Source organism: Haliotis rufescens, unplaced genomic scaffold, assembly GCF_023055435.1.
Source record: "Haliotis rufescens isolate VD_foot unplaced genomic scaffold, xgHalRufe1.0.p SCAF_1, whole genome shotgun sequence".
Classification (NCBI taxonomy): domain Eukaryota; kingdom Metazoa; phylum Mollusca; class Gastropoda; order Lepetellida; family Haliotidae; genus Haliotis; species Haliotis rufescens.
The window spans coordinates 683,218-707,037 of record NW_025963779.1 but is presented as its reverse complement, the minus strand read 5'-3'; the positions used below and the strand labels follow the sequence as shown (position 1 = coordinate 707,037).

The 23,820-nt window shown below is 43.4% G+C and overlaps 1 protein-coding gene across 3 annotated transcripts in view; it reads left to right on the top strand.

The window, feature by feature from the left end:
- Positions 1-23,820, top strand: part of LOC124124179 (beta-1,4-N-acetylgalactosaminyltransferase bre-4-like) — a 40,342-nt gene that overhangs the window by 4,113 nt on the left and 12,409 nt on the right. For 2 of the 3 annotated variants that reach the window (XM_048392446.1, XM_048392420.1), the window contains exon 2: positions 22,843-23,095. In XM_048392446.1, coding sequence (XP_048248403.1) covers positions 22,843-23,095 — 253 coding nt within the window. Of the gene's footprint in view, positions 1-1,786; positions 2,188-22,842; positions 23,096-23,820 lie in introns of those variants that run through there. The other variant, XM_048392478.1, reaches the window with a different exon arrangement.

Below are 23,820 nucleotides of genomic sequence, written 5' to 3'. Positions count from 1 at the left end.
ACATCGAACACAATGATGTACATGTGTTATAAGTATTTCAGCTGGTTACATCGAACTCATTGATGTACATATGTTATAAAGTATTCCAGCTGACTACATCGAACACAATGATGTACATGTGTTATAAGTATTCCAGCTGACTACATCGAACACAATGATGTACATGTGTTATAAGTATTCCAGCTGATTACATCGAACACAATGATGTACATGTGTTATAAGTATTCCAGCTGACTACATCGAACACAATGATGTACATGTGTTATAAGTATTCCAGCTGATTACATCGAACACACTGATGTACATATGTTATAAGTATTCCAGCTGACTACATCGAACTCATTGATGTACATATGTTATAAGTATTGCAGCTTACTACATCGAACACAATGATGTACATTTGTTAGAAGTATTCCAGCTGATTACATCGAACTCATTGATGTACATATGTTATAAGTATTCTAGCTGATTACATCGAACACAATGATGTACATGTGTTATAAGTATTCTAGCTCCAGTCTCTCGTAGTCACACAGACACTTACGACACGCTAGCCATGTACCCGCGACGTCTCATTGTCCACGAGGAAGGTTGTGGAACGCGCAGATACTACATGGCCAGAGAATTATAGGTGACAGGAGATCAATGGGACTGGACCGAAGTCCACTTCGCAGTGGGAGAAGCAACTTACGTGTGCCCTCCGTCACACCCCTGACATACTTAGGAGGTAAACAGAGAAGGAGACAGACAGCGGAAAGGTGACTCGGGGAGACAACAGGCAAACAGAACCAGCAGCACGAAAAGGTCCTTAGTGAGAGGACAATTGGGGGCCAGAGTCGAGATCCAGAACCATTTGTACCAGTAAATAAACACTCTTCCTCAACAATGAAACGTGTTGTGTTACAACCGCGATCAAGCTTTGTATGTTCAAATTACTTGAGTATATATTTATAAACTATCGATTTACGAACTCATTATATTTCATTCTACCATGAATTTGGAACTTACTCGATTCTTATTGGTCAATCAGAGGCTATTAAATCACAATAAACCCCCTCTGATTGAAACAGCTGGTTTGACGGCTGCATCATCTCGGAAGCTAATAATCATAGAATAGTGCTATTTTCAGTCATTGTCGGTAGGCATATTTTAATAATTATATCTACAATTACAGGTTACAAAATGCGCAGATGCGGTTACTTAGATATTCAAAGGATGTGTGGCAATACATTTCGTGCAGAAAACACGACAGAAATCTACAAAGGGAATGTATTTACGTTTTGGAGACAACAGAGAGCTTAGAAGTTTGGCGCTTTTCTATATACGACCGTGACGTCATATCTTTTGTGTCACAATGAGCGATATGACGTCATAAAGGTGACGCGCGATGTAGAGAGCCTTGCAAAGCTTGCTTTGTTTTCTTTAGGGATGCCAACCTCATGTTAGCTTATCAAGTTGCCGCGCTTGTATGACTTCAATGCCTGTCATATGTTCAATTATAACGGTGTAAACAAACTGCTTGAGCGCCATAATTTTTTTTGGGTGATTCCGTTATTCAGATCGATAACCCACTCAAAACACTGAACTCAACCCTTGCCGCTTCACTCGGTATATTTGCTAACGCCAAAGAGTTCGCGTTTTATTTAGTAAGGGTAGAATGGAGATAAACATACTGTGTTTTCAATGTAGATCTAGGTTACCTGTAGATTTAACCGCGCTAAATTTAACATTTGAAACCTCACGCTGCGCGTTCGGTTCCAAATTCAATTTAGCGGGGTTAAATCTACAGGTAACCTAGATCTACATTGAAAACACAGTATGTTTATCTCCTAATTCAAACTTTGAACTAGCGCTAAGTAATTTTCCCGTCCAAAGTTATGTACACACCATGCCACGGTCGGGGCCGTTATCAGTGACGCCATGGCGACGTCGGCGACCATGTCACAAGTAAACTTTCAACCCGGATTGTGCATACCTGACCGACACAGGGTCGCCTATGTTACTTACTATTGGAGATTAACGTGCGCTTTGCGACATTGTGCGTATTTCACACACGGAGTCGCCTGTGTTGGTGTGAACGTGGGTCCTGGTCCTGGTATGTCCGTGGATCCTGGTCCAACACCCTGTGAAGTCCACTTCAACTGCAGGCCCAGATAAAACGGAAGCAGATTGACTGAAATTATGCAGGTAAGTGGTTTTGTCATAATCAGTGATAATGCAAACATTCTTTATTGCCAGCTGTTGAAAATGTCTCAATAAACACCAGACGTGAGTTTATACCCAAAATAACTTTGATATGAAACTCATATCTCGGTCTTCATAACGAGACGTTCGTCGCCATATCTCCCAACACGTGGCCCAGATACTTGTCGAGAAGTAGAGTTATAGAGTTATCTTTGGAAATACTTGCTGGCATATGTACATTCCCGTATGTCTCTCTATATCTCTGTGTCTGTGTTTGTGTCCCTGTGTCTATGTTTCTGTGTCTCTTTTGTCTCTGTTAAACTGGTGTCTCTGTGTACCTGTGTCACTGGTGTCTTTGTGTCTCTTGTGTCACTGGTGTCTTTGTGTCTCTTGTGTCTCTGTGACTCTTGTGTTTCTGTGTCTCTGGTGTCTCTGTTAAACTGGTGTCTCTGTGTACCTGTGTCACTGGTGTCTTTGTGTCTCTTGTGTCACTGGTGTCTCTGTGTACCTCTATCACTGGTGTATCTGTGTACCTGTGTATCATCGTGACGCTGGTGTCTCTGTGACACTGGTGTCGCTATGTCTCTGGTGTCTCTGTGACTCTGGTGTCTCTATGCCTCAGGTGTCTCTCTGACTCTTGTGTCTCTGTCTCTGGTGTTTCTGTGTCTCTCGTGTCTCTGTTTAACTTGTGTCTCTGTGTCTCTGGTGTCTCTGTGTCTCTGTGTCTCTGGTGTTTCTGCGTACCTATGTCACTGGTGTCTTTGTGTCACTGGTGTCTTTGTGACTCTGGTGTTTCTGCGTACCTGTGTCACTGATGTCTTTGTGTCACAGGTGTCTTTGTGACTCTGGTGTCTCTGTGTCTCTGGTGTCTCTGTGACTCTGGTGTTTCTGCGTACCTGTGACTCTGGTGTCTCTTGTCTCTGGTGTCTCTGTGACTCTGGTGTCTCTGTGACTCTGGTGTCTCTATGCATCAGGTGTCTCTCTGACTCTTGTGTCTCTGTCTCTGGTGTCTCTGTGTCTCTGGTGTCTCTGTGACTCTGGTGTTTCTGCGTACCTGTGACTCTGGTGTCTCTGTGTCACTGGTGTCGCTATGTCCCTGGTGTCGCTGTGACTCTGGTGTCTCTGAGTCACTGGTGTCGCTATGTCTCTGGTGTCTCTGTGACTCTGGTTTCTCTGTGTCTCTGGTGTCTCTGTGACTCTGGTGTTTCTGCGTACCTGTGACTCTGGTGTCTCTGTGTCACTGGTGTCGCTATGTCTCTGGTGTCGCTGTGTCTCTGGTGTCTTTGTGACTCTGGTGTCTCTGTGTCTCTGGTTTCTCTGTGACTCTGGTGTTTCTGCGTACCTGTGACTCTGGTGTCTCTGTGTCACTGGTGTCGCTATGTCTCTGGTGTCGCTGTGTCTCTGGTGTCTCTGTGACTCTGGTGTCTCTGTGACTCTGGTGTCTCTATGCCTCAGGTGTCTCTCTGACTCTTGTGTCTCTGTGTCTCTGGTGTTTCTGTGTCTCTCGTGTCTCTGGTATCTCTGGGGTCTCTGTGAGTCTGGTGTCTCGGTGTCTCTGGTGTCTCTGTGACTCTGGTGTTTCTGCGTACCTGTGTCACTGGTGTCTCTGTGTCTCTGGTGTCTCTGTGACTCTGGTGTTTCTGCGTACCTGTGACTCTTGTGTCTCTGTGACTCTGGTGTTTCTGCGTACCTGTGTCTCTGGTGTCGCTGTTTCTCTGGTGTCTCTGTGACTCTGGTGTTTCTGCATACCTGTGACTCTGATGTCGCTATGTCTCTGGTGTCTCTGTGACTCTGGTGTTTCTGCGTACCTGTGACTCTGGTGTCGATGTGTCTCTGGTGACTCTGTGTCTCTGGTGTTTCTGCGTACCTGTGTCACTGGTGTCTTTGTGTCACTGGTGTCTTTGTGACTCTGGTGTCTCTGTGACTCTGGTGTTTCTGCGTACCTGTGACTCTGGTGTCTCTGTGTCACTGGTGTCTTTGTGACTCTGGTGTCTTTGTGACTCTGGTGTCTCTGTGACTCTGGTGTTTCTGCGTACCTGTGACTCTGGTGTCTCTGTTTAACTGGTGTCTCTGTGTCTCTGTGTCACTGGTGTCTCTGTGCCTCTGGTGTTTCTGCGTACCTGTGACTCTGATGTCGCTATGTCTCTGGTGTCGCTGTGTCTCTGGTGTCTCTGTGACTCTGGTGTCTCTGTGACTCTGGTGTTTCTGCGTACCTGTGTCACTGGTGTCTTTGTGTCACTGGTGTCTTTGTGACTCTGGTGTCTCTGTGACTCTGGTGTTTCTGCGTACCTGTGACTCTGGTGTCTCTGTGTCACTGGTGTCTTTGTGACTCTGGTGTCTCTGTGTCTCTGGTTTATCTGTGACTCTCGTGTTTCTGCGTACCTGTGACTCTGGTGTCTCTGTTTAACTGGTGTCTCTGTGTCTCTGTGTCACTGGTGTCTCTGTGCCTCTGGTGTCTTTGTGACTCTGGTGTTTCTGTGTCACTGGTGTCTTTGTGACTCTGGTGTCTCTGTGTCAGTGGTTTCTCTGTGACTCTGTGTGTCTATATTTCTCTGGTGTCGATGTGTCTCTGGTGTCTCTGCGCACCTGTGTCACTGGTGCCTTTGTGACTCTGTGTCACTGGTGTCGCTGTGTTCCTGTGTCACTGGTGTCTTTGTGACTCTGGTGTCTCTGTGTCTCTGGTTTCTCTGTGACTCTGTGTGTCTATATTTCTCTGGTGTCCCTGTGTCTCTGGTGTCTCTGCGCACCAGTGTCACTGGTGTCTCTGTGTCACTGGTGCCTTTGTGACTCTGGTGTCTCTGTGTCTCTGGTGTTGCTATGTCTCTGGTGTCGCTGTGTCACTGGTGCCTTTGTGACTCTGGTGTCTCTGAGACGCTGGTGTCTCTGTGTCTCTGTGACTCTGGTATTTCTGTGTCTCTGGTATCTCTGTTTAACTGTTGTCTCTGTGTCTCTGTGTCACTGGTGTCTCTGTGTCTCTGTGTCTCTGGTGTCTCTGCGTACATGTGTCACTGATGTCTTTGTGACTCTGGTGTCTCTGTGGCCCTGGTGTCTTTGTGACTCTGGTGTCTCTGTGACTCTCATGTCTCTGTGACTGGTGTCTTTGTGACTCTAGTGTCTCTGTGACTCTGGTGTCGCTATGTCTCTGGTGTCCCTGTGACTCTAGTGTCTCTATGCCTCAGGTGTCTCTCTGACTCTGGTTTCTATATTTCGTGTCTCTGTTTAACTGGTGTCTCTGTGTACCTGTGTTACTGGTCTCTCTGGTATCTCTGTGTCTCTGGGGTCTCTGTGATTCTGGTGTCTCTGTGTCTCTGTGTGTCTGTGACTCTGGTGTTTCTGTGTCTCTGGTATCTCTGTGTCTTTGTGACTCTGGTGTCTCTGTGTCTCTGTGACTCTGGTGTTTCTGTGTCTCTGGTGTCTCTGTTTAACTGGTGTCTCTGTGTCTCTGTGTCACTGGTGTCTTTTGTCTCTGTGTCTCTGTGTCTCTGTGTCTCTGGTTTCTCTGTGACTCTGTGTGTCTATATTTCTCTGGTGTCCCTGTGTCTCTGGTGTCTCTGCGCACCTGTGTCACTGGTGCCTTTGTGACTCTGGTGTCTCTGAGACGCTGGTGTCTCTGTGTCTCTGTGACTCTGGTATTTCTGTGTCTCTGGTATCTCTGTTTAACTGTTGTCTCTGTGTCTCTGTGTCACTGGTGTCTCTGTGTCTCTGTGTCTCTGGTGTCTCTGCGTACATGTGTCACTGATGTCTTTGTGACTCTGGTGTCTCTGTGGCCCTGGTGTCTTTGTGACTCTGGTGTCTCTGTGACTCTCATGTCTCTGTGACTGGTGTCTTTGTGACTCTAGTGTCTCTGTGACTCTGGTGTCGCTATGTCTCTGGTGTCCCTGTGACTCTGGTTTCTATATTTCGTGTCTCTGTTTAACTGGTGTCTCTGTGTACCTGTGTTACTGGTCTCTCTGGTATCTCTGTGTCTCTGGGGTCTCTGTGATTCTGGTGTCTCTGTGTCTCTGTGTGTCTGTGACTCTGGTGTTTCTGTGTCTCTGGTATCTCTGTGTCTTTGTGACTCTGGTGTCTCTGTGTCTCTGTGACTCTGGTGTTTCTGTGTCTCTGGTGTCTCTGTTTAACTGGTGTCTCTGTGTCTCTGTGTCACTGGTGTCTTTTGTCTCTGTGTCTCTGTGTCTCTGTGTCTCTGGTTTCTCTGTGACTCTGTGTGTCTATATTTCTCTGGTGTCCCTGTGTCTCTGGTGTCTCTGCGCACCTGTGTCACTGGTGCCTTTGTGACTCTGGTGTCTCTGTGTCACTGGTGCCTTTGTGACTCTGGTGTCTCTGTGTCTCTGGTTTCTGTGTGACTCTGGTGTCGCTATGTCTCTGGTGTCGCTGTGTCTCTGGTGTCTCTGTAACTCTGGTGTTTCTATGTACCTGTGTCACTGGTGTCTTTGTGACTCTGGTGTCTCTGTGTCTTTGTGTCTTTGTGACTCTGATGTATCTGTGTCTCTGTGACTCTGATGTTTCTGTGTCTCTGGTGTCTCTGTTTCACTGGTGTCTCTGTGTCTCTGGTTTCTGTGTGACTCTGGTGTCGCTATGTCTCTGGTGTCGCTGTGTCTCTGGTGTCTCTGTGACGCTGGTGTCTTTGTGACTGTGGTGTTTCTGCGTACCTGTGTCACTGGTGTCTTTGTGACTCTGGTGTCTCTGTGTCTCTGGTTTCTGTGTGACTCTGGTGTCGCTATGTCTCTGGTGTCGCTGTGTCTCTGGTGTCTCTGTAACTCTGGTGTTTCTATGTACCTGTGTCACTGGTGTCTTTGTGACTCTGGTGTCTCTGTGTCTTTGTGTCTTTGTGACTCTGATGTATCTGTGTCTCTGTGACTCTGGTGTTTCTGTGTCTCTGGTGTCTCTGTTTCACTGGTGTCTCTGTGTCTCTGTGTCACTGGTGTCTTTTGTCTCTGTGTCTCTGTGTCTCTGTGTCTCTGGTTTCTCTGTGACTCTGTGTGTCTATATTTCTCTGGTGTCCCTGTGTCTCTGGTGTCTCTGCGCACCTGTGTCACTGGTGCCTTTGTGACTCTGGTGTCTCTGTGTCACTGGTGCCTTTGTGACTCTGGTGTCTCTGTGTCTCTGGTTTCTGTGTGACTCTGGTGTCGCTATGTCTCTGGTGTCGCTGTGTCTCTGGTGTCTCTGTAACTCTGGTGTTTCTATGTACCTGTGTCACTGGTGTCTTTGTGACTCTGGTGTCTCTGTGTCTTTGTGTCTTTGTGACTCTGATGTATCTGTGTCTCTGTGACTCTGATGTTTCTGTGTCTCTGGTGTCTCTGTTTCACTGGTGTCTCTGTGTCTCTGGTTTCTGTGTGACTCTGGTGTCGCTATGTCTCTGGTGTCGCTGTGTCTCTGGTGTCTCTGTGACGCTGGTGTCTTTGTGACTCTGGTGTTTCTGCGTACCTGTGTCACTGGTGTCTTTGTGACTCTGGTGTCTCTGTGTCTCTGGTTTCTGTGTGACTCTGGTGTCGCTATGTCTCTTGTGTCGCTGTGTCTCTGGTGTCTCTGTAACTCTGGTGTTTCTATGTACCTGTGTCACTGGTGTCTTTGTGACTCTGGTGTCTCTGTGTCTTTGTGTCTTTGTGACTCTGATGTATCTGTGTCTCTGTGACTCTGGTGTTTCTGTGTCTCTGGTGTCTCTGTTTCACTGGTGTCTCTGTGTCTCTGTGTCACTGGTGTCTTTGTGTCTCTGTGTGTCTATATTTCTCTGGTGTCCCTGTGTCTCTGGTGTCTCTGCGCACCTGTGTCACTGGTGCCTTTGTGACTCTGGTGTCTCTGTGTCACTGGTGCCTTTGTGACTCTGGTGTCTCTGTGTCTCTGGTTTCTGTGTGACTCTGGTGTCGCTATGTCTCTGGTGTCCCTGTGTCTCTGGTGTCTCTGTAACTCTGGTGTTTCTATGTCTCTGGTGTCACTGGTGTCTTTGTGACTCTGGTGTCTCTGTGTCTTTGTGTCTTTGTGACTCTGATGTATCTGTGTCTCTGTGACTCTGATGTTTCTGTGTCTCTGGTGTCTCTGTTTCACTGGTGTCTCTGTGTCTCTGGTTTCTGTGTGACTCTGGTGTCGCTATGTCTCTGGTGTCGCTGTGTCTCTGGTTTCTCTGTGACGCTGGTGTCTTTGTGACTCTGGTGTTTCTGCGTACCTGTGTCACTGGTGTCTTTGTGACTCTGGTGTCTCTGTGTCTCTGGTTTCTGTGTGACTCTGGTGTCGCTATGTCTCTGGTGTCGCTGTGTCTCTGGTGTCTCTGTAACTCTGGTGTTTCTATGTACCTGTGTCACTGGTGTCTTTGTGACTCTGGTGTCTCTGTGTCTTTGTGTCTTTGTGACTCTGATGTATCTGTGTCTCTGTGACTCTGGTGTTTCTGTGTCTCTGGTGTCTCTGTTTCACTGGTGTCTCTGTGTCTCTGTGTCACTGGTGTCTTTTGTCTCTGTGTCTCTGTGTCTCTGGTTTCTCTGTGACTCTGTGTGTCTATATTTCTCTGGTGTCCCTGTGTCTCTGGTGTCTCTGCGCACCTGTGTCACTGGTGCCTTTGTGACTCTGGTGTCTCTGTGTCACTGGTGCCTTTGTGACTCTGGTGTCTCTGTGTCTCTGGTTTCTGTGTGACTCTGGTGTCGCTATGTCTCTGGTGTCGCTGTGTCTCTGGTGTCTCTGTAACTCTGGTGTTTCTATGTACCTGTGTCACTGGTGTCTTTGTGACTCTGGTGTCTCTGTGTCTTTGTGTCTTTGTGACTCTGATGTATCTGTGTCTCTGTGACTCTGATGTTTCTGTGTCTCTGGTGTCTCTGTTTCACTGGTGTCTCTGTGTCTCTGGTTTCTGTGTGACTCTGGTGTCGCTATGTCTCTGGTGTCGCTGTGTCTCTGGTGTCTCTGTGACGCTGGTGTCTTTGTGACTGTGGTGTTTCTGCGTACCTGTGTCACTGGTGTCTTTGTGACTCTGGTGTCTCTGTGTCTCTGGTTTCTGTGTGACTCTGGTGTCGCTATGTCTCTGGTGTCGCTGTGTCTCTGGTGTCTCTGTAACTCTGGTGTTTCTATGTACCTGTGTCACTGGTGTCTTTGTGACTCTGGTGTCTCTGTGTCTTTGTGTCTTTGTGACTCTGATGTATCTGTGTCTCTGTGACTCTGGTGTTTCTGTGTCTCTGGTGTCTCTGTTTCACTGGTGTCTCTGTGTCTCTGTGTCACTGGTGTCTTTGTGTCTCTGTGTGTCTATATTTCTCTGGTGTCCCTGTGTCTCTGGTGTCTCTGCGCACCTGTGTCACTGGTGCCTTTGTGACTCTGTGTCACTGGTGTCGCTGTGTCTCTGTGTCTCTGGTGTCTTTGTGACTCTGGTGTCTCTGTGACTCTGGTGTCTCTATGCCTCAGGTGTCCCTCTGACTCTTGTGTCTCTGTGTCTCTGTGACTCTGGTGTTTCTGTTTCTCTGGTGTCTCTGTTTAACTGGTGTCTCTGTGACTCTGTATCTCTGTGTCTCTGGTGTATCTGTGTCTCTGTGACTCTGGTGTCTCTGTGTCTCTGGTGTCTCTGTGACGCTGGTGTCTTTGTGACTCTGGTGTTTCTGTGACTCTGTGTCTCTGTGTCTCTGGTGTATCTGTGTCTCTGTGACTCTGGTGTCTCTGTGTCTCTGGTGTCTCTGTGACGCTGGTGTCTTTGTGACTCTGGTGTTTCTGCGTACCTGTGTCACTGGTGTCTTTGTGACTCTGGTGTCTCTGTGTCACTGGTGCCTTTGTGACTCTGGTGTTTCTGTGACTCTGTGTCTCTGTGTCTCTGGTGTATCTGTGTCTCTGTGACTCTGGTGTCTCTGTGTCTCTGGTGTCTCTGTGACGCTGGTGTCTTTGTGACTCTGGTGTTTCTGCGTACCTGTGTCACTGGTGCCTTTGTGACTCTGGTGTCTCTGTGTCACTGGTGCCTTTGTGACTCTGGTGTCTCTGTGTCTCTGGTTTCTGTGTGACTCTGGTGTCGCTATGTCTCTGGTGTCGCTGTGTCTCTGGTGTCTCTGTAACTCTGGTGTTTCTATGTACCTGTGTCACTGGTGTCTTTGTGACTCTGGTGTCTCTGTGTCTTTGTGTCTTTGTGACTCTGATGTCTCTGTGTCTCTGTGACTCTGGTGTTTCTGTGTCTCTGGTGTCTCTGTTTAACTGGTGTCTCTGTGTCTCTGTGTCACTGGTGTCTCTGTGTCTCTGGTGTCTCTGTGTCTCTGTGTCTCTGTGTCTCTGGTGTCTCTGTGACGCTGGTGTCTTTGTGACTCTGGTGTTTCTGCGTACCTGTGTCACTGGTGTCTTTGTGACTCTGGTGTCTCTGTGTCTCTGGTTTCTGTGTGACTCTGGTGTCGCTGTGTCTCTGGTGTCTCTGTAACTCTGGTGTTTCTATGTACCTGTGTCACTGGTGTCTTTGTGACTCTGGTGTCTCTGTGTCTTTGTGTCTTTGTGACTCTGATGTCTCTGTGTCTCTGTGACTCTGGTCTTTCTGTGTCTCTGGTGTCTCTGTTTAACTGGTGTCTCTGTGTCTCTGTGTCACTGGTGTCTCTGTGTCTCTGGTGTCTCTGTGTCTCTGTGTCTCTGGTGTCTCTGTGTCACTGGTGTCTTTGTGACTCTGGTGTCTCTGTGTCTTTGTGTCTTTGTGACTCTGATGTCTGTGTCTCTGTGACTCTGGTGTTTCTGTGTCTCTGGTGTCTCTGTTTAACTGGTGTCTCTGTGTCTCTGTGTCACTGGTGTCTCTGTGTCTCTGGTGTCTCTGTGTCTCTGTGTCTCTGGTGTCTCTGTGACGCTTGTGTCTTTGTGACTCTGGTGTCCCTGTGACTCTTATGTCTCTGTGACTGGTGCCTTTGTGACTCTGGTGTCTCTGCGTATGTGTGTCTCTGTGGAGAGAATTGTGGCGAGCGAGGCGGGAAAAACAAACTTATTTGTATGTGCACATATTCCTATTTCATAATTAACAAACATTATTTAAACCAAACATCCCAAGTATCAGCATAGTATCCGGGCATTGTGTCCGAACAGGGTTAATGTATCCTAACAACGAAGGCTCTTTCAGGGATGCAATTAACAAGCTTTTTGCAAGTTCAATCTATTTCTTTTCCATCCATTCATTTATGGGAACGATACAATAAGGTAATAATACCACATGTCGTATTTCATTTTCCGAAGGCAATTTGTATTTCAAACGTTTCTTTATGCAATTAGTAAAGTAAAACTTCGAAACATTTTAGTGAAGCTCAGAGGGGGTCTACTACGGAGGAGAAATAATGAAGACAGGTGGTAAACAGATCAATGTATGCATGAAAAACTGTCCTACACGTGATCGAGGCGAAGATGATGAAAATCAATCTTTCTTGAGAGTACTACTTTTGATTCTTTAGAATTAACTATTTGTCAATAGCATGTATCACTAATGTAAACATGCAAATATAGAAAAGGTAACTGCCACACACGACCCTGAACAAATGAAATAAGTATGCGTGTCTATTTATTGTTCTTGTGGGGCACAGGTGGCCCAGTCGTCTAAGGCGCCGCTATTCGCTGTGCAGAGCTGCGTCCCTTGGGCACGCCAGAAACCTATGATTGTGGGTGTTAGTGTTTTGTTTGATTCTTGCTAAACGCGGATCACCATTGATTGAAATCTTGAGCATCTACCTCAGCAATTGGGATATGATGATATGCATCAACTATTGACGTTAAGCAAAAACGGGGTATTTTTGAAATTCATAATATTTGTTGCGATAAGATTGATGACCAGCATTTGAGCTTGCACTATATTCATTGATGTCTTTTGTTGTATATTTTAAAGATATACGTTTCACTAAAAGGAGGAGAAGTTGAATTTAAGACAAGGAACGAATAGTTGAACCGATATAGAGAAACCTAAGTTGACAGGAGGGACCACCATGTGGATAGTATATGAGCGCACTACTGAGTTGTTAACTTGACCGACCCTCTACGTGAATGCACTACTGAGTTGTTAACTTGACCGACCCTCTACGTGAATGCACTACTGAGTTGTTAACTTGACCGACCCTCTACGTGAATGCACTACTGAGTTGTTACCTTGACCGACACTCTACGTGAATCCACTACTGAGTTGTTAACTTGACCGACCCTCTACGTGAATGCACTACTGAGTTGTTACCTTGACCGACCCTCTACGTGAATGCACTACTGAGTCGTTAACTTGACCGACCCTCTACGCGAGTGCACTACTGAGTTGTTAACTTGACCGACCCTCTACGAGAATGCACTACTGAGTTGTTAACTTGACCGACCCTCTACGCGAGTGCACTACTGAGTTGTTAACTTGACCGACCCTCTACGTGAATGCACTACTGAGTTGTTAACTTGACCGACCCTCTACGTGAATGCACTACTGAGTTGTTACCTTGACCGACCCTCTACGTGAATGCACTACTGAGTTGTTAACTTGACCGACCCTCTACGTGAGGGCACTACTGAGTTGTTAACTTGACCGACACTCTACGTGAATGCACTACTGAGTTGTTAACTTGACCGACCATCTACGTGAATGCACTACTGAGTTGTTAACTTGACCGACCCTCTACGTGAATGCACTACTGAGCTGTTAACTTGACCGATCATTTACGTGAATGCACTACTTGGGAGATATAGTTGTTAACTTGACCGATCATTTACGTGAATGCACTACTGGGGAGATATAGTTGTTAACTTGACCGATCATTAACGTGAATGCACTACGCGGAGATATAGTTGTTAACTTGACCGATCATTTACTTGAATGCACTACTTTGAAGATATAGTTGTTAACTTGACCGATCATGTACGTGAATGCACTACGGGGAGATATAGTTGTTAACTTGACCGATCATTTACTTGAATGCACTACTTTGAAGATATAGTTGTTAACTTGACCGACCCTTTACGTGAATGCACTACGGGGAGATATAGTTGTTAACTTGACCGACCCTTTACGTGAATGCACTACGGGGAGATATAGTTGTTAACTTGACCGACCCTTTACGTGAATGCACTAAGGGGAGATATAGTTGTTAACTTGACCGATCCTTTATGTGAATGCACTACGGGGAGATATAGTTGTTAACTTGACCGACCCTTTACGTGAATGCACTAAGGGGAGATATAGTTGTTAACTTGACCGATCCTTTATGTGAATGCACTACAGGGAGATATAGTTGTTAACTTGACTGATCCTTTATGTGAATGCACTACGGGGAGATATAGTTGTTAACTTGACTGATCCTTTACGTGAATGCACTACGGGGAGATATAGTTGTTAACTTGACCGATCATTTACTTGAATGCACTGCTGGGAGAGATATAGTTGTTAACTTGACCGATCATTTACGTGAATGCACTACTGGAGAGATTTAGTTGTAAACTTGACCGATCATTTACCTGAATGCACTACTTTGAAGATATAGTTGTTAACTTGACCGATCATTTACTTGAATGCACTACTTTGAAGATATAGTTGTTAACTTGACCGATCATTTACTTGAATGCACTGCTGGGGAAATATAGTTGTTAACTTGACCGATCATTTACGTGAATGCACTACGCGGAGATATAGTTGTTAACTTGACCGATCCTTTACGTGAATGCACTAAGGGGAGATATAGTTGTTAACTTGACCGATCATTTACTTGAATGCACTACGGGGAGATATAGTTGTTAAGTTGACCGACCATTTTCGTGAATGCACTAAGGGGAGATATAGTTGTTAACTTGACCGATCCTTTACGTGAATGCACTACGGGGAGATATAGTTGTTAACTTGACCGATCCTTTACGTGAATGCACTAAGGGGAGATATAGTTGTTAACTTGACCGATCCTTTACGTGAATGCACTACTGGGGAGATATAGCTGTTAACTTGACCGATCCTTTACGTGAATGCACTAAGGGGAGATATAGTTGTTAACTTGACCGATCCTTTACGTGAATGCACTACTGGGGAGATATAGCTGTTAACTTGACCGATCCTCTACGTGAATGCACTACTGGGGAGATATAGCTGTTAACTTGACCGATCATTAACTTGAATGCACTGCTGGGGAGATATAGCTGTTAACTTGACCGATCATTTTCGTGAATGCACTACGGGGAGATATAGTTGTTAACTTGACCGATCATTTACTTGAATGCACTACTTTGAAGATATAGTTGTTAACTTGACCGATCATTTACTTGAATGCACTACTTTGAAGATATAGTTGTTAACTTGACCGATCATTTACTTGAATGCACTACTTTGAAGATATAGTTGTTAACTTGACCGATCATTTACTTGAATGCACTGCTGGGGAAATATAGTTGTTAACTTGACCGATCATTTACTTGAATGCACTGCTGGGGAGATATAGTTGTTAACTTGACGGATCCTCTACGTGAATGCACTACTTGGAAGGTCATTGTTAGATAGATTATCGAGACGTTGAGATTTGAAAATAGCGGAAGCTTCTCGATCCAGGTGTGTGTGGCGGCCATTCAGTCGATCTACGGGATGATGATAAGCAGCGCTATGGAGATATGTTCAACCAGTAGATTCCGACTGTAACATGATGCTAGGAATAGGGGCGGACTTCGCTTCTTTGCTTTGTGTCAGTCAAGGTTGTTAACAACCGGTGGTGGCAAGGCTAAATAAACACATCAGTGTTTGCATAACCTCTCCAAAGCCATTTATCGAACTCAAGTTCTCGTGTCAAGTCAAGTACCGTTGTGAGAAGACGACATGTTGTTGGTGTGGACGATTGTTAATGTACATACTATAGTAAACGTAGTGAGGACATCCCACATCCAGCCCCATATTGCACCTACTAATCACACACGGCGCAGGTGAAGCAAAATCAAGTTTTGATAACACTGACATTTAACAAGTCATTAAACACATTTGGGTCTGAATCTTTCATCATATGGCAAAAGGTCTTTTCACATTGAAGCTCTGTTGTAAAGCTCAGCGTCCGATGTGAAAGTATATGAGTGAGTGAGTGAGTATGGTTTTACGCCGCTTTTAGCAATATTCCAGCAATATCGCAGCGGGGGAAACCGGAAAAGGGCTTCACACATTGTAGACATGTAAGGAATCGAACCCCGGTCTTCAGCGTGACGAGCCAACGTTTTAACCACTAGGCTGCCCAACGGCCGAAGGTATTCGAATATACTTGTTTGGGGCGGGTACACTGGAACAAACCTAGCTGGTCTTCCAAATTATGCATCACGTGATATGCTGTACTTTGAGATGGGAACGTTATTAGAACAAATATATAATAACAAAACACCACGTTATCTTACAGACTTTATACCCAGTAATGTTGGATAAAGGATTACACACTTAGAAATTCTTATAATATTCCGCATTCAAGTTATGCTCATGTATGAACCTTTCTTCTTCAGTGAGAATGTGCACTATGTTTTCGGTACTTGGCAGAAACCCTCCTTCCCTGCCATGGTTTACAGCAACCCGAGGAAACATAACTCGCTTGCTCCTACATGTTTCTCATGTGGCTAACGGAGGTTAATAGGTTTCACACCAAGTTAATATATATGATCAGTCAGTTAAAATAGGGCCCATTAAAACTTGGTATAAATAGAAACTCACATTGTCGTTTCAGGAAACACAGTTCATATCTATATACATCGTAGTCTTGACTATGCAGTGCGTTCCTGTGTGACCACATATACATGTAATATGTAATAGTGTTACCACGTATGCATGTAATATGTGATAGTGTGTGACCATATATACCTGTAATATGTGATAGTGTGTGGCCACAAATACTTGTATCTATGTGATAGTGTGTGACCACATATACATGTACTATGTGATAGTGTGTGACCACATACACATGTAATATGTGACAGTGTGTGACCACATACACATGTAACATGTGATAGTGTGTGGTCACATATACCTCTAATATGTGATAGTGTGTGACCACATACACATGTAATATGTGATAGTGTGTGACCATATATACATGTAATATGTGACAGTGTGTGACCACATATACATGTAATATGTGACGTTGTGTGACCACATATACTTGTATATATGTGATAGTGTGTGACCATATATACCTGTAATATGTGACAGTGTGTGACCACATATACATGTAATATGTGATAGTGTGTGGTCACATATACCTCTAATATGTGATAGTGTGTGACCACATATACATGTAATATGTGATAGTGTGTGACCACATATTCATGTAATATGTGACAGTGTGTGACCACATATACATGTAATATGTGATAGTGTGTGACACATACACATGTAATATGTGACAGTGTGTGACCACATATACATGTACTATGTGATAGTGTGTGGTCACATATACCTCTAATATGTGATAGTGTGTGACCACATACACATGTAATATGTGATAGTGTGTGGTCACATATACCTCTAATATGTGACAGTGTGTGACCACATATACTTGTATATATGTGATAGTGTGTGACCATATATACATGTAATATGTGACAGTGTGTGACAACATATACATGTAATATGAGGTAGTGTGTGACCACATACACATGTAATATGTGACAGTGTGTGACTACATATACCTCTAATATGTGATAGTGTGTGACCCCATACACATGTATTATGTGATAGTGTGTGACCACATATACATGTAATATGTGATAGTGTGTGACTACATATACCTCTAATATGTGATAGTGTGTGACCACATATACATGTACTATGAGATAGTGTGTGACCACATATACATGTAATATGAGATAGTGTGTGACCACATACACATGTAATATGTGATAGTGTGTAACCACATATACTTGTATATATGTGATAGTGTGTGATTACATAAACATGTAATATGTGATAGTGTGTGACCACATATACATGTAAGAGGTGATAGTGTGTGACCACATATACTTGTATATGTGATAGTGTGTGAACACATATACATGTAATATGTGATACTGTGTGGCCACATATACATGTAATATGTGATAGTGTGTGACTACATTAACATGTAATATGTGATAGATTGTGACCACATATACATGTAATATGTGATGGTGTGTGACTACATATACATGTTATATGTGATAGTGTGTGATCACATATATCTGTAATATGTGATACTGTGTGACCACATATATATATGGACAAACAGTATCTCAAACAATGTGTGACTACATATACCTCTAATATGTGATAGTATGTGACCACATATACATGTACTATGAGATAGTGTGTGACCACATATACATGTAATATGAGATAGTGTGTGACCACATATACCTCTAATATGTGATAGTTTGTGACCACATATACATGTACTATGTGATAGTGTGCGACCACATACACATATAATATGTGACAGTGTGTGACCATATACACATGTAATATGTGATAGTGTGTGACCACATATACATGTACTATGAGATAGTGTGTAACCACATATACTTGAATATATGTGATAGTGTGTGATTACATAAACATGTAATATGTGATAGTGTGTGACCACATATACATGTAAGAGGTGATAGTGTGTGACCACATATACATGTAATATGTGATACTGTGTGGCCACATATACATGTAATATGTCATAGTGTGTGACCACATATACATGTAATATGTGATACTGTGTGGCCACATATACATGTAATATGTCATAGTGTGTGACCACATATACATGTAATATGTGATAGTGTGTGACTACATTTACATGTAATATGTGATAGATTGTGACCACATATACATGTAATATGTGATGGTGTGTGACTACATATACATGTTATATGTGATAGTGTGTGATCACATATATCTGTAATATGTGATACTGTGTGACCACATATATATATGGACAAACAGTATCTCATATTGTGTCACCATATGATGATGTCTGACCATATGGGCATACAGTATCTGATGATGTCGGATCATATGGGCATACAGTATTTGATGATGTTTGGCCGTATTGGTATACATTATCTCATGTTGTATACGATATGGACATACCATATCTGATGATGTGTGACTATATGGGCATACAGTATCTCATGGTGTTTGACCATATGGGCATACAGTATCTGATGGTGGGTGACCATATAGGCATACAGTATATGATGGTGTGTGACTATATGGGCATACAATATCTGATGGTGTGTGACTATATGGGCATACAATATCTGATGGTGTGTGACTATATGGGCATATAGTATGTGATGGTGTGTGACCATCTGGGCATATAGTATCTGATGGTGTGTGACTATATGGGCATACAGTATCTGATGGTTTGTGACTATATGGGAATACAATATCTGATGGTGTGTGACTATATGGGCATATAGTATGTGATGGTGTGTGACCATCTGGGCATACAGTATCTGATGGTGTGTGACTATAATGAATGATCTTTATTTCCTCCATTAATTTCGGAGAGTGATATACATTTGGAATCATGTTAACACAGCATATTTACACGAACATTATATTATGCAGAGAAATTGGCAATACTGAATATTTACATGTCCTGGTCCTGGTATGAGATATACTGTCTATAGATAGAGCAGTGATCGCAGGTTCCAGGAGCTTATGTCTCGTGATACAGAAGATATGAATTCAGCCCATCTGTCAAGGCTCATATCCTCTACAATAGGGGTTATACCACCTAGCAATGTCACAAGTTTGACTTCGTCATCTGCACAGTCCTCAATACGCATGTATTGTTCGAGGTTTAAAGAGTCAAATAGATGTTCATAGAGGGTGTTCCTTGCATCAGCTAAAGCTGTACAACATAGCAGTTGGTGCTTTATTATGTCATCGCACTCCTCATCACACATTAAACACTGTCCAGGTGTTATTGGTAGTGTTCCTAGTTTCACAAGTGCATACATTGGTCTAGTTGGTATATTGTACAGAATACACATATTCCACAGTCTATGAGGTACAAGCTTACTGTGAATTTTAATAAATCTGTTTAATTCAGGGTGATCTCGCAGACTCGTGTGCCAATGAGCAGTTTCATGTTCTGTTATTTTAGTCTGTACGGTTTTGTTCCACACATCCTTGGATGGAAACTGGTTAGTTTTCATAAAGTGAACTATTATGGTCCATAATTCATATTTCTTTGCCACATTGAGTAGATCATGTGTTACAGACTTACATTTGTCACTGCCTGTTATATATTGAGCACACTTGAAATAGAACACCTTTTTCGGGGCATATCTGTGGCTGCTTCTACACATCCTCCCAAGAAACATCAGCTTCATTTTGTCAATCACGGATGTCATTGTCCACAATCCCAGCGTCTGAATAGTTGCAACGGTCGAAGATCTTACATGAAAATTTTGTACATTACGTGCAAAGTAGCGCTGGAGTTTTTCAATTTCATTGTGTTCTGTCTTGGACATATTTGACCACAGTTCACACGCGTAGAAGGCACCTGGAATTATTACTCTACGCCATATGTTCATACAGCAGACTGGGTTCAGACCACCTGCTCTTAGACCAATATCTCTCTGGGAATTCAAATTCTTCCTCGCCTTAGCGCAAGCTCTCCTGGTCCTTTCGGATTCTAAATGAGTACTGATAACAGAACCTGCATATATTGTGTTCGATTTCATTTCCAGTATATGGTTACCTAGTCTAAAAGAACCTGGTTGGTTGATTTTGTTTCCACCTTTAAACACCAGAACACAGCTTTTTCTTGCATTATATGTCAATCTCCATTGGCAAGCATATTGATGTACAGTCTGTAAGGACATGCATATGCCACTACTTGTTGAGCTTATGAGAGTTGTGTCGTCCGCGAGTAGGACAACTGGGAAGTGATCACGTCCAAGCATAACACCTTGTTTCAAATGGTCAAGGCGGATTATAAGCTCGTTAATATACACAAGGAACATCCAGGCGGATAAGACACGTCCTTGTCCTACACCTTGTCCGATTGGGAACGTTCGACTTGTCTCACCGGCATATTTGACACATGCAGTAGATTCGTGATACGACTGACGTATGATATGCCAGGCTTTCCCTTGCACACCAATGATGAATAATTTTAGGAGTAGTCCATTGTGCCAGATGCGATCAAACGCTTTCTCATTATCAAGAAACACAGTGTATACGTTGGAAGACCTTTCCGTATAGAAATATATGACTTCTTTGAGTATGTAGGTAGCTATGTTTACACCGTGTTCTCGCCTGAAGCCACATTGTAATCTATGTGGGAAGTCGGGCTCCATATATTTGATATGTCTCTCAATTCTCTCTAATAGGATCTTTTCGAACAGTTTTCCCACCATTGACGTCAGAGTGATACCTCTGTAATTTGCAGGATCCGATCTGTCCTTATTGTTTCCTTTATATATTGGAATAATAATATGGGCATACAGTATGTGATGGTGTGTGACCATCTGGGCATACAGTTTCCCACTGGTAAATGTGAGCAGTAAAGTAGGTTGATCATATTGCCATGAGGTCGGTAATAATAGATATGTTAATTAGTAGGTATCCACATGCAGACTTGCTCGTGGCGGGGTATAAGAGATTTATTGCCCCGCTGAGAAATGTCTTCCGTGGACCAATCAAATCTAATCATTTTAACATGAAGGTATGATAAATCATAGTGTCATTCGAACCTGGTCAGCAGATATGTGAGTAATGAAAACAGGAGGTCATGGAGTCATTAGACCCTGGTCACTAGATATGTTAGTAATGAAGTAGGTCTATCATAGTATCATGAGACCCAGGTTACTAGATATGTTAGTAATAAAGTATGTCTATCATAGCGTCATAAGACCCAGGTCACTGTATATGATAGCAGTAAGGTAGGTCTATCATAGTATCATGAGACCCAGGTTACTAGATATGTTAATAATAAAGTAGGTGTATCACAGTGACATGAGACCCAGGTCACTAGATATGTTGGTCATAAAGTAGGTCTATCATTGTGTCATGAGACCCAGGTCACTAGATATGTTGGTCATAAAGTAGGTCTATCATAGTGTCATGAGACCCAGGTCACTACATATTTTAGTAATAAAGTAGGCCTATCATAGTATCATGATATCCAGGTCACTAGATATGTTGGTAATAAAGTAGGTCTATCATAGTGTCATGAGACCCAGGTCACTAGATATGTTGGTCATAAAGTAGGTCTATCATGGTGTCATGAGACCCAGGTAACTAGATATGTTGGTCATAAAGTAGGTCTATCATGGTAACATGAGACCAAGGTCCATGATATGTTAGTAATAAAGTAGGTCTATCATAGTTTCATGAGACCCAGGTCACTAGATATGTATGTAATAACGTAGGTCTATCATAGCGTCATGAGACCCAGGTCACTAGATATGTTAGTAATAAAGTAGGTCTATCATAGCCTCATGAGACCCAGGTCACTAGATATGTTGGTCATAAAGTAGGTCTATCATAGTATCATGAGACCCAGGTCACTGTATATGTTAGCAGTTAGGTAGGTCTATCATAGTGTCATGAGACCCAGGTCACCAGATATGTTGGTCATAAAGTAGGTCTATCATAGTATCATGATATCCAGGTCACTAGATATGTTAGTAATATAGTAGATCTATCATAGTGTCATGAGACCCAGGTCACTAGATATGTTGGTCATAAAGTAGGTCTATCATGGTGTTATGAGACCCAGGTCACTAGATATGTTGGTCATAACGTAGGTCTATCATAGCGTCATGAGACCCAGGTCACTAGATATGTTGGTAATAAAGTAGGTCTATCATAGTGTCATGAGTAACTGGTCAATGTGAGCAGTAAAGTAGGTTGATCATATTGTCATGAGGTCGCTGATAATAGATATGTTAGTTACATACTAGGTATCCACATGCAGACTTGCTCGTGGCGGGGTATAAGAGATTTATTGCCCCGCTGAGAAATGTCTTCCGTGGACCTATCAAATCTAATCATTTTAACATGGAGGTATGATAAATCACAGAGTCATTCGACCCTGGTCAGCAGATATGTGAGTAATGAAGTAGGAATATCATAATCGTTCGACTCTGATCAACAGATATGCGAGTATGAAGTAGGAATATCATAGTCATTCGACCCTGGTCACTAGATATGCGAGTAATAATATAGGTACGTTAAAGAGTCAAGAGGGATTGCCCAATAGATATGTGAGTTATACAGTGGGTATGTTATAGAATCAAGAGGGATTGCCCAATAGATATGTGAGTTATACAGTAGGTATGTTATAGAGTCAAGAGGGATTGCCCAATAGATATGTGAGTTATACAGTAGGTATGTTATAGAGTCAAGAGGGATTGCCCAATAGATATGTGAGTTATACAGTAGGTATGTTATAGAGTCAAGAGGGATTGCCCGATAGATATGTGAGTTATACAGTGGGTATGTTATAGAGTCAAGAGGGTTTGCCCAATATATATGTGAGTTATACAGTAGGTATGTTATAGAGTGAAGAGGGATTGCCCAATAGATATGTGAGTAATAAAGTAGGTTCTTGTGTCCGTTGACAGTACAAATGTTGGTTATATAGTAATTCTACCATAGTGTCATGAGAACGTGGTGAATAGACATGTTGGTTATATAGTAGGTCTATGATAGTACCACGAGAACGTGATCAATAGATGTGTCGGTAAGAACGTAATCTTTTTCACTTTTTTCACTTTTGTAATGTCCAGGTTCTCAAAATGATCCAAGTTGGTAAAGTTGGACCTGTCAAAACAAGATACCTGCTGCTTGTTTCACTGTTGGTCATCGTCATCCTCCTGAACGGCGGCGTCAGCATGGTCCTGCTCAAGCTTCGACACCCTGGACAGATCCCAGTCAAGATTATGACTGCTCCACTATTTGTTCCCGAGGATCCCGACTTCAAGCAGAGGGTTGGAGATATCAGATCGCCCGGCTTATGTCCCAAGACATCACCCCTTTTAGGTGGGTGTCCAAACTAATGTCCCAAGACATCACCCCTTTTAGGTGGATGTCCTAACTTATGTCCCAAGACATCACCTCTTTAGGTGGATGTCCTAACTATGTCCGAAGACATCACCCCTTTCAGGTGGATGTCCTAACTATGTCCCAAGACATCACCCCTTTCAGGTGGATGTCCTAACTTATGTCCCAGGACATTGCTACTTTTACTTCGATGCCCTAACTTATGTCCCAAGACATCATCCCTTTAAGGTGGATGTCCTAACTTATGTCCCAAGACATCACAACTTTTATGTGGATGTCCTAACTTATGTCCCAAGATATCGCCCCTTTTAGGTGGGTGTCCTAATTTATGTCCCAAGACATCACCCCTTTTAGGTGGGTGTCCTAACTTATGTCCCAAGACATCACCCCTTTTAGGTGGGTGTCCTAACTTATGTCCCAAGACATCACCACTTTCAGGTGGGTGTCCTAACTATGTCCCAAGACATCACCCCTTTCAGGTGGGTGTCCTAACTATGTCCCAAGACATCACCCCTTTCAGGTGGATGTCCTAACTATGTCCCAAGACATCACCCCTTTCAGGTGGATGTCCTAACTTATGTCCCAGGACATCGCTACTTTTACTTCGATGCCTTAACTTATGTCCCAAGACATCATCCCTTTTAGGTGGATGTCCTTATTTATGTCCCAAGACATCACAACTTTTATGTGGATGTCCTAACTTA